Source organism: Ctenocephalides felis, unplaced genomic scaffold (genome assembly GCF_003426905.1).
Source record: "Ctenocephalides felis isolate EL2017-DRISC unplaced genomic scaffold, ASM342690v1 CF-g0.4_SCAFFOLD_00845, whole genome shotgun sequence".
Lineage (NCBI taxonomy): Eukaryota > Metazoa > Arthropoda > Insecta > Siphonaptera > Pulicidae > Ctenocephalides > Ctenocephalides felis.
In genome coordinates this window covers 34,218,953-34,230,737 of record NW_020536999.1, presented here as the reverse complement: position 1 = coordinate 34,230,737, position 11,785 = coordinate 34,218,953, and the positions used below count along the sequence as shown (strand labels likewise).

Here is an 11,785-nt window from a genome sequence, read left to right as displayed (position 1 = left end):
TTGTAACAAAATATACGTTGCTAAGCATAATATTGTGCTAAACATAGTTCTAGGTTACAAAAAAAATTTTTTGACATAATATTGATGAGCTTATCTTTTCAAATTCGCTTAAACCAAACAAATATATTATTGTTTTTTTTATTTGTTTTGGTTTAATTTGGGAAGGGAGTACTCATTTTCAGTATATATTGTGCTTACTGGAACAGTTATGTTTTCTGATCCAGTAATTAACGGCAAATTTTTGGAGTGCTATAGTTCCTAAAAACACATCTTAGATTTCATCTGTTTCAAGTTGTCGTTTGTTTGATTATTTCAAAGTGTACGATGATTATCATATAGTTTTATACCAAGTACGCAAAGGGACACAAAGGTTTTATTTGACTCTCAACAATTATATCGTGAAAAACAAACCAATTATATCACAACGAGAAACACACATCAAACAAATAAACTTCTGACTATAATCAGTAAAACTCCCAGCTAATTCATCATTGTAGGGGGCAAAAAGATCCAATGTCTTATTTTAATTATCGAGTGATTTTATAAAATAATAGCTACATTAATGTTGAATAATTATTCAACCGATGGAAAATATAAAATTATTGAGTGCCTTTTTTACATAGATAACACTGAAAATAACCTTCATTTGATATTTTGTCAGGAATGTTCATCAGCAGACTTGAAAGAACTATTCATTTCCTTTATCTGTTGTAAAATTGCTTTTTAACTTCCCGTAGGGTAAGTTATTGTAATGGGCCGAAAATCGGAATTGAAAATTTTTACATTTCTCGACGTTTTGAAGGTTTCTGAACGTTTTGGCATACCTCAGAAAAAATGGATGTGTGTGTGTGTGTGTGTGTATGTATGTGAGTGTGTGTGTGTATGTATGTATGGATACAAATTTCCAGTCACGTTTTAGGGCGCACGGATCAACCGATTTGAATGGTTCAAAAAACATTCGATTCCTATTGATAGAGAAAAGAGCTGATTAGTTTTTGGCAAAGGCAGGTCCAGCCATTTCGGAGATACGGAGCAAAGAGTGCAGAAAATAGAAATCGAATTTTTGAGAGAACGGAGTATCCGATTTGAATCATCTAAAAAACATTCAATTAGTGATGATTGGGAGAAGAGTTTATTAGTTTTTGGCAAAGGCAGGCCCAGGCATTTCGAAGATACGGAGCTAAATATGTAAAAAATGGCAGGTTCTGAGAAAACTAAGCATCCGATTTAAATGATTCAAAGAACTTTCTGCTTGTCTTAACAAAATAATTGATTTTGGAAAAAAAAAATTTGTTCCAACTTTTTTTTTTTTTTTTAGTTTTTTGTATATCGAAAATATTTCAGATTTTATTTTTAATTCTGACTATTAGTTCTAATATACTTTATGAATAATTTCAACTCTGCAATTCAGTTTATATAATTCTTATAAATATTAGACAATGTTACAATATTTATAATAATCTATTTGAAAACATTCAGTATTCCTCGAACATTTCGTTACGGTACGGGAAGTTCCAGCAATTTGCCTTAAGGCACGATGCCATAATTGCCTCAAGACAGAATTCCACTTACAGCTAGTTCAAACTTAATTTACTTTATTATTTGCTATTTTTCATTTTTACACCTTTGCCAGTGTAAAAATTCAGTTGGTTCTTTATACACCACCCATGTGTAAGATTTTAAGGAGGTTATATGAAAAAAAAACGGTTGTGTCTAACATGAAATTAACAATGAATATTATAAAACAATTAAATAACGTATATTTAAAAATGCATTAAAAAAAACTTAGCACACAAGCAATACAAATAATAATGGACAAATATACTTTTGTTTGAATTTTCAAACATTGTTTTTTTTTTTTCTCCCAATAGCAATATCTTGAAAATCAAGGAGATAACTGATTATACATTCTTTTCTCTCCACATTGAAGTATTGTTGTTGAATCATTCTTAACTTTACTAGTTTTCAAGATATGGTTAGTGGACCTAGGCAGTACTGCCCTAGGACAGGTCCGTGAGATTAATTAAACTCAAACTTGGTTCAGGGAAGAATTGTGTGAGAGGTTTCTTATTGCCATTGCACGCTGCGGTGTCTCAAATGGCCTATTTCTAGTTAGAAACATATTTTTTTTAATATTGATAGTAAACATTGACATCGATACTGCACGGTGTCAGTTTGTCCAGAGCGGGGGTCGAACTCACGACCCCATTCGCACGAGTTCGTGCATCCGATCGTTACGACATATGATATAAATATACATATATATATATATATATATATATATATATATATATATATATATATATATATATATATATATATATATATATATTTATATATATATATATATATATATATATATATATATATATATTTTAGTTGTTAATTTTGATGTTGAGATATATGAGTAAGTTCTTGTGGGGCGATACATCAAAGAATAAAAAGCAAAGATTTATAAATTAATCTTTAATTCCAAACGTTTCGACATTCAATTTAATGTCATCATAAGTGGATATTAACGTTGGTAGGTTACATCTAGAGAAGTGTACACGACACTAGAAATTAGCACTAACATTTATACAACTAACTTGTCAACACCATGATTTTTTTATAATTTTTGTATGATGTAAACAGAAAAATGATAGTTTTATTTGAACAAAAATGTGAATAAAGTTAAGTAATTTCTGCCAACGACTTCTGTACTGTGCGTGTTCCGAGGCTTATTTGCTAATAAGTAATTTATAAATCGTTGCTTTTTATTCTTTGATGTATCGCCCATATATATATATATATATATATATATATATATATATATATATATATATATATATCATATGTCGTATGCTATTTAAAATTTTAAATTTTAAATAGTATGCTACAAATACAGATCATTGAATGGTGCAATTTTATACAAAAATAAAAATAGAATAAGAAATTTTGTATTTATTAAGTGGTTAATATGAAAGCAGAAAGCTAAATAAAATATATTGTAATAAATAATTTTCAAATATTTATTCCTAAATAAAAATATAAAAATAGAAAATCTTTGCACAACTGCAAGCAACAGATTCAATCTATTCTTTTTAATCTAACTTTTTCTAAAATATAATATTTTAAACTGAATTTGAAGGACACTTGCAACAGCATAATCGAACACATATGTATATTTTTACTTATGAGTTCACTAGTTTATCATTGCTTATATTATCAGGATATTCAAATAGAGAGTAAATTTATTATATAATGATAAAAAAATTCAAATTTTATGTTTATTTTTTATTAATTATTTACATTATGTACAGTTATATTAAGAGATAAATGTTTGATAGTAGTTCAAATAGTAGATGAAATATCAAAAGTGAGCGATTTATTGTTGGCACAATCCACGGCTGGTGCAGGATCCGCATCCGGCGCAGTTGCTTCCTGCTTCGTAGATGCTGCTGCGCAACATGTTGCCGTTGACGTAGTTGCAGGCCATCAGGTAGGAGTTGAATTGTTGGTGCTTGTATGTGACGACTGCGCAACCGACGCGAGTTGACTTGGCCCAGGCGACTTGGGTGAAGTGACCGATTACTTTGCCGCTGCAAAACATCAAGCAAAGTTAGTAATTAGAAGGGACATCTAAAATGTGCTTTAACACTTACTTTCCGCCGGTGAAAGAATTGATTTCGGACAATTGGACATCCTTGACTTCATCGAACCAGGATTTGACACCTTGTTTCAAGACTTGTTCGACGGAGTAAGAAGCGGTGGTGAAGGAGTTGAACAAGTTTTGGCCGTTTTGGGTTTCTACAAGAAAGTTACCAAATCTAAGTCACATTGCCTTTTTAATACTTTTATGGGTATTATTATATTTACCAGTGTCACGGCAGCTGTCGTGGCTCATTTTGCATTGCAAGACGTTCAAGTAAGCCAAATGAGCAAGGTCATCATCCCAAACCTAATAAGTTTACAAAATCAGACACGAATTTTTATACACCTTTCTAACCGGTTACTTACTAATTCGTTCATGTTCTTGGCAGCGGGCAAGTTTTGTCCAGCGGCGTTCTTGGCTTGTCCCTTGGCAACTATGCTTCTGTAGTTGTTGTGTTCATCCAAAACGAATTTTTGTTCAGCGGCGCCCAAGTTCATGCGTTTGAAACCTACACAGCTTCCAGCGGGTTGGCCCTAAATTCAACATTCAGTTCGTAAATTTATTTCACTACTTGGTAATATGATTTTGGTACCACTTACTGAGTGGTTGCATCCAAAGTTAACTTGTCCGTTATAACATTTGAATTGGCAATAGTCTCTTGCTTGTGCGGCGACAGCCACCAACAGGAGAACCAGGAACATACGAGCGGCTGGAAATAAATATAAATTAGATACAATTAATTTTCCTTATTTATAATACTACTTATAAAAATTAAAGAATAATATGCATAATACTTTTAGTATCCAAGCAATCATTCGGAATTTAGTACTTACCCATTTTACAAGTCTTTCTTGATAATGATACAAGTAGAATATGTCATTAGAACTTTTTCTGCCACTTTTATATATGTTCTTTGTTTTCTTAGATGTGTTACGTAATTACTGTTAAGCAAACATTATTATTGTAACTGATTAATATTATCAAATTTTCTGGATGGAAATAGAATAATATTATTGAGTTCGTTATTAAATACACGTTGCTAAGCATAACATTTTCCTAAATATTTGTCTCACGCCAGGTAAGAAATAACAATTTGGACATAATATTTGATTAGCTTATCTTTTTAAATTTACTTCTACAAATAATTATATTAGTGCTTGTTTTTATTTATATTGAGATTAGGAAGAGGGTTCTCAGTATATATTCTGCTTACTGGAACTGCTTCTGCTTTTTTGACCTAGTTTTTAATCATATCGTTTTCACGAAGGCCTATAATTAAAATACAGCGAAGCTTATATAAATTCTAGATGTAATTCATTAACTTTCCGAATGAGAAGTTTGTTCACATAAGAAAATCCGATTTGCTAATTTTATGTTTTCTCGACGTTTCAAACAATTCTGAATCGAATGAGTCAAAATTTGGAAAAAGTATGTGTATGTGTGTGTGTAAACAGATTTTGGACCCTTCATCGACGTTTTCTCAAAAACGGGTGGGCCGATTTCAGAAATTTAACATCCCTTTGATGTAATTTGACAAGAACTAGCATTTGTCGGTTTTGCGCAACAGTCAAGTCGTTTCTCGTTAATAGCAGAAAAGTGAAAAAAGGCTACGTTTTAGCCTGCAATTTTAAATTTACTTTAAGATTTTTATAATTTTTTTTGGCAATAGATATCATGGTTTTATAGATCTCACTAAAATATTACGGCCCTACGACAAGTCGTTTAATTTATGTGGCTTTATTTTGACTATGAAGTTCATGCACTAAACTACTACTAAACAGTACTACGAAAATTGTTTGAATTGTATAAATTTTTTGAATCTTGGAATAATAAGGTACAATTTTAAGACATACAAGCAGACGTCCCTGTAGACCATGATTAATATAATTACAGATATTATAATTCTGATTGATAGATATCAATTGAAAATCTTAATGTTTAGAAATGAGTAGAAGCAAAAACTTTATTTTTGTAATAAACAGCTGAAGATTCTATCTAAATATCAAAAATTTCAATTTCGATTGCTTGTTAATGATAACACATTTTGGGTAGTTTATGCAACTTGCCTTTAGGCTAAATGCCACTTTCAACTAGTTAAGTTTTCAAATTGTGTTATAATTTTTAGTATGATTTGAACATTCTTTGCATCAATTACGTACACACACTTATATACATACATATATATATATATATATATATATATTATTATTATTATTATTATTATTATTATTATTATTATTATTATTATTATCATTATTATTTTTTGTTCAATTTATTTAAACATTTCAAATCGTATAATAGCAGAAAGAACCATACAAATATTTCAAAAAAATATTCAATCTATAGAGGACATTTTTTAATAATATGTATATGGCTACAGTGAATTAACAAAGTGTACGAAATACATAAAAAACATAATACAAAATACATTTCCTGTTTTAGTATCCAAATTTAAATTTGTATTTATTCCCTAATAGTTATATTAAAAATACAAACTCGCCATATCAATTTTTCTGATGTACAATTTATGCGGTACAATTTGAACATAAATTATGTTTCTAGATCTTCGAATATTTACTTCCTAAATTTTATTTTTTAACAGCGATGAGAACTACGGGTTCTGTGAGCGGTGTGTGCTCGCTTACATTAATATTCTGTAATTTTTCATGTAAGTGCAAACCAGTGGTTATTCACTCTTCTTTACAATTGCTAGATTTAATATATTAGGTATGTGCATCGAATAGTGCTTACCTAAATGTGATGCATTAAAGCCATCTAGAGGCTATTGTTACTTGAAATTATATTTGAGATATATAACCTCAAATGGAAACTTAATGTTATACTTATTAATATCGCGAGCTTCGAATCAACTCGGGACTAGTTAGGACTAGTAGCGCTAACCCACGTTCTTACCGGTTACGTCGCTGGATCTTTGTTTTCTTAGGATGTATATAAATATAATTTTATTTCAAGTTTCATTACAACAAATGCAAAATATGAGAAGCATTAATAAAGTGGATAGTATGAATCTAGAATTATAGTATCAATATTATAATTTTGATAATATATCATCAATTATTTTTTTGCCATTATTTGATATATTTGGACTCGGATTCTACAGAACCTTATCCATGTTAGTCCCAGGGACAATATGAATATCAATTTATAGTCAAAAATTTATATTATAATAAAACAAGTAATTTATCTAACAAACTCAATTTAAAAATAAATAATTACAGTAAAACCGTTGACTGATAAAAATCAGATATTTTTCTGGAAAATTTGCCAAGAAAATATATCAAGGGCTATATAGCCAGTACCCAATGAAACCATTTCTAGCATTATAGAACATGTTAGTATTAGCAAGAAAAATAACACGTGTTACAAAATATAGTATAACACGTTTATAAAAGTCACTTGGTTATTTAAAATAAATTTTGTAATGTATTATTTTTTATTAATGTGAGTTTAAAAAAACATTTTAATCGATAAATAGTATTGAACTGTTAATTAATTTTTGGTTTCACAAACTTTTATAAAAAAATGATTGAAATATTCAAATTTTAATCAGAAAAATTTTAATAAAATCCGCAGCAACGCGTTGCCGAGAACGCTAGTATAAATAAATAAATAAATAAATAAATATATATATATATATATATATATATTTATATATTTATATATATTTATAATTATGAGAATTCTGGCCCTACTGAAATATATTAACTAGCTCATTAAAATTAAGTTTGAGTATCCATCATATTGCTAAGAAAAATGATAGTTTTATTGTTGTATGTTTATTTTTTATCATTTATTTACATTATGTACAGTTATTTCAAAAGCTAAATGTATGAATGTAGTTCAAATATTAGAGGCGGTATTTTAAGTGAGCGATTTATTGTTGGCACAATCCACGGCTGGTGCAGGATCCGCATCCGGCGCAGTTGCTTCCTGCTTCGTAGACGCTGCTGCGCAACATGTTGCCGTTGACGTAGTTGCAGGCCATCAGGTAGGAGTTGAATTGTTGGTGCTTGTATGTGACGACTGCGCAACCGACGCGAGTTGACTTGGCCCAGGCGACTTGGGTGAAGTGACCGATTACTTTGCCGCTGCAGAACATCAAGAAAAGTTAGCAAATGAGGACATCTGATATGTGCTTTTAAACTTACTTTCCACCGGTGAAGGAGTTGATTTCGGACAATTGGACATCCTTGACTTCATCGAACCAGGATTTGACACCTTGTTTCAAGACTTGTTCGACGGAGTAAGAAGCGGTTGTGAAGGAGTTGAACAAGTTTTGGCCGTTTTGGGTTTCTAGAAGAAAGTTATGAAATCAAAGTCTCGTTGCTTTTCTAATTCTTTTATGCGTATTATTATATTTACCAGTGTCACGGCAGCTGTCGTGGCTCATTTTGCATTGCAAGACGTTCAAGTAAGCCAAATGAGCAAGGTCATCATCCCAAACCTAATAAGTTTACAAAATTAGACACGAATTTTTATACACCTTTCTAATCGGTTACTTACTAATTCGTTCATGTTCTTGGCAGCGGGCAAGTTTTGTCCAGCGGCGTTCTTGGCTTGTCCCTTGGCAACCATGCTTCTGTAGTTGTTGTGTTCATCCAAAACGAATTTTTGTTCAGCGGCGCCCAAGTTCATGCGTTTGAATCCTACACAGCTTCCAGCGGGTTGGCCCTAAATTCAACATAAAATTCTCGTAAATTTATTTCACTTCTTGGTAATATAATTTAGGTATCACTTACGGAATGGTTGCATCCAAAGTTCACTTTTCCGTTATAACATTTGAATTGGCAGTAGTCTCTTGCTTGGGCGGCCACAGCGACCAAGAGAAGAACCAAGAACATGCGAGCGGCTAAGAAAAAAAAGCAATTTTTAAATTTTCAAAAGCAATCTTACAATTAAAAAAAAAAAAAAAACTCACCCATTTTGCAATGCTTTCCTATGAATTACTTAGAAAGAATATAATATTTTGGAAAACGTCTTGGTTTTTATAGTATCTCTTTTATTAGCACAAGTGCAAATTATGTAACAATTGTTATTGTCAAAATTATTGCTTGCGGATGTTAATTAATTGTTTAAATTAAAATTTTGTATTATTGGAGTTTTTCAAGCATATACATTCATTAATTCAACAATATTTGCGTGTACTAATATAATTGTATGCGGTAAGCCATTTATACTTTGAAAGCAAATATTTTATGTCGTTATCTTCCACTTCTCACTTTAGGTTTTCTTATGTACAGTTGTGTTAGTCTTTCTGTCAGAATATTTCGAATTTTTGTCGTCTTTTTTGAAAAAGAGTTTATGAGGTAAATGAATCTTCGAAAACAACAAATTTATCGTGCTTGTTAATATCTGAATTAAACAATTGTATATTGAATAAAATCTTCAAATTTTTATTGCAAATATGAAATAATATTTATATGATAATTGGAACAATTTGTACATTTGTTGTAATTAATATGGGGAATAAGGCTTGCATAGTCCAGTATCAGTACAGGAGCTGCATTCAGCACAAGTTTTCCCAGCATCATATACACTTTCAAATAACATATTTCCGTTGACGTAATTGCAAGCCAACAAATATGAATTCAAATTCCCTCGTTTGTAAGTTGCCAATGCACAACCTACATATGTAGACTTAGCCCATACCAATTGTGTAAAATGACCTATAATTTTACCCCTGCAAAATAAATATATTAATATATTGCAATATTGAATATTTAAGAAATTTCTTAATTCTTACTTGCCGCCGGTGAACGATTCAATTTCTGATAACTCCACATCCTCAATTTCGTCGAACCACATTTCAATACCTGTTCCTATAACATGCTCGATTGTCAAATTAGTGGAAGACATGACGTTATATAAATTCTGACCATTTTGAGTATCTAGAAATTTGAGGATTGATAATTTGAATATTGGTAATGTTAAATATATATTTTAGGAGTTACATGTATCTCTGCATTCGTCGTGGCGCATTTTACATTGCAAAACGTTCAAGTAAGCTAAGTATGCCATTTCATTGCACCATAACTAAAAAATAATTAAAAATATATTAATATAAATGTCATGAACAGACGATAAGATTAATTCATGAAATAATTTGATTTAATTTATTATTGTAAAGCGTATTTGCTTTATTTTTTAATTTAGAGTAAGTCCAGACATTAATATGATATTCAATACTGAGTTCTCAGATTATCTTATTTTAAAAAAAGTGAAAAATAGAATGATAAAAGTTGCAAACCTACTTTAAAGCTGAGTATTTTTGATTTGCTAGATTTATATATTTATTGCAATTCATATCAGGCTAACTCTTGATAAATCGCTTTAAACTTCGTTCTTTCTTTAATGAGCTTATCGAATTAAAGTAAGTTTCATGCTATTTAACAAATCAAAAAAGATTATTAAATATCAAATAATGTTACTTGAACAATCAACAAAAGAGCTTTATTAGCCTATTTAACTTGTAATTAGATAAAATTCATTAATTTTGGACACTAAAATTGTTTCCGGGATAAACAATATTCAACGTACGCTCATGGTACGCACCAAATACATTTTACTTAATTTTTTTATTAATTCGAGATTTTTATTGATTTTTATTGATGATTTTTATTGATTTGATCTATATGTGACTTAAATTTAATACTTGATTGCAAAAACTATTTGCACATAGTCAAATCAATTTATACTTTATAAACATGATTGTGTGAATAGTCAATAAATATTTGATATACCATAAATTGGTTACTATAATAGAATTGAGTATGAAATTAACCAGTTATTGTTGATGTTTCTAGCTAGATTATATAACTATATAATCTAGCTAGATATTACCAAATGATTCATATTTTTAGCTGGAGGCAACTTCTCTCCTTTTCCATTTTTAGCTTGACCAGTAGCCACCAAACTTCTGAGACGATTATGTTCATCTAAAATGATTTGTTGTTCTTTTGCTCCCAACCGTAGTCGTTTGAAGTCAACACAAGTTTCATCAGGTTCTTGCTAAAAATAATTGAGAAATAAATATTTTTTTAAATAAACTAATAAACAAAAACTAATAAAGAACTTACAGAGTGGTCACATCCTAAATTTGTTTTACCATTATTGCAAGTGTATTGGCAATAATACTTGTTTGCTTGAGCTGCTACGATGAGGGATAAAAAAATAACAAATATACGTATGGTGACCATTTTTCTAGTATAGTCTAGTAGACAATGCTAACAAATTTTACTTACATTTTGGTTTAAGTACTATGAAAAGTAGTAATATATTTTCTTCATTATCGTTAAAGTATTGTAATGGCCATCACATTTTCTTATCGGTTTATGAATTGCGGTTAATATAACGCAGACAGCAAAGTAGTCATAAACTTGATAATGTATTATAACTCTAAAATTTTATAATTACTTTTCTTGGTTTTACTCGGTAAACAAAAATATGAACAACTCATGGCCATTAAGAGTTACAAAAATTCAAATCAAATATATTTTAATACTTTCTAAGAAGCTGTAATTACATATTAAGCGTTTCATATACTTCTATGAATAATTTATTATAACTTTTAATTAAATCAATATTTCAAACAAACAAACATGTGTAATAATGTTCTTGTATCTTCATAAAATTGATGCAACTTTGAGGTTCATCATAATATATACAATATAAAAATTATTGTATTATATTACGTTTTTTATGCAAGTGTTTCAATTCAATCATTCTTATTTACGTAATAAGTAACTTAGATAACTTTTATTTTTAATATTTTTATAACTTAGATTATTTTATTTTATTTAATAGTAAGGCAGTAAACTACAATATTTAAGTACTAAAGCTTTGTGAAAGCACTTGAAATTTGATATATCTTTTTGAGATTTTTTTAATATTATTTTATATAATTTAATTGAATGTATGTCGATTTGTTTCACGTATCTTTTTAAATCGACTTATCTATTAAAATATTGAATTTTATCGATAGTAGTCTGGCCACAAATATATAAGACTAAATAACTTTTTATATTAAATGAATAACTATTATAAAATTTTGTATGAACTTTTTATTTACTACGGATCTGAAAAAGTGAACTATAATATCTTAGTAATAGTAACTTGAAGGGTTTATAAAAA

General features: G+C 29.5%; 2 protein-coding genes and 1 pseudogene across 2 annotated transcripts; all 3 read right to left on the bottom strand.

Moving 5' to 3' along the window:
• Positions 1 to 3,367: 3,367 nt before the first annotated feature.
• LOC113382751 (venom allergen 5-like) lies at positions 3,368 to 4,471 on the bottom strand. Its single transcript, XM_026620984.1, has 6 exons — positions 4,468 to 4,471; positions 4,234 to 4,343; positions 4,000 to 4,167; positions 3,835 to 3,940; positions 3,645 to 3,789; positions 3,368 to 3,581 (listed from the first exon to the last, which is right to left on the bottom strand). The coding sequence occupies exons 1-6, from the start codon at positions 4,469 to 4,471 to the stop codon at positions 3,368 to 3,370; spliced, it is 747 nt and encodes a 248-aa protein (XP_026476769.1).
• Positions 4,472 to 7,529: 3,058 nt separating this feature from the next.
• On the bottom strand, positions 7,530 to 8,577 carry LOC113382741 (annotated as a pseudogene).
• Positions 8,578 to 9,109: 532 nt separating this feature from the next.
• Positions 9,110 to 10,851, bottom strand: LOC113382730 (venom allergen 5-like). Its single transcript, XM_026620962.1, has 5 exons — positions 10,732 to 10,851; positions 10,496 to 10,663; positions 9,607 to 9,688; positions 9,399 to 9,543; positions 9,110 to 9,335 (listed from the first exon to the last, which is right to left on the bottom strand). The coding sequence occupies exons 1-5, from the start codon at positions 10,849 to 10,851 to the stop codon at positions 9,110 to 9,112; spliced, it is 741 nt and encodes a 246-aa protein (XP_026476747.1).
• Positions 10,852 to 11,785: the final 934 nt, after the last annotated feature.

Coding starts and splice junctions, on each gene's coding strand:
- LOC113382751 (XM_026620984.1), bottom strand. Junction 3,790..3,834: donor ATATAATAATACCCATAAAA/GTATTAAAAAGG, acceptor ACTTTCTTGTAG/AAACCCAAAACGGCCAAAAC. Junction 3,582..3,644: donor AATTCTTTCACCGGCGGAAA/GTAAGTGTTAAA, acceptor GATGTTTTGCAG/CGGCAAAGTAATCGGTCACT.
- LOC113382730 (XM_026620962.1), bottom strand. CDS start 10,851: ATGGTCACCATACGTATATTTGTTATTTTTTTATCCCTCATCGTAGCA. Junction 10,664..10,731: donor ATTTAGGATGTGACCACTCT/GTAAGTTCTTTA, acceptor AATTATTTTTAG/CAAGAACCTGATGAAACTTG. Junction 9,544..9,606: donor CGACGAATGCAGAGATACAT/GTAACTCCTAAA, acceptor TCAAATTTCTAG/ATACTCAAAATGGTCAGAAT.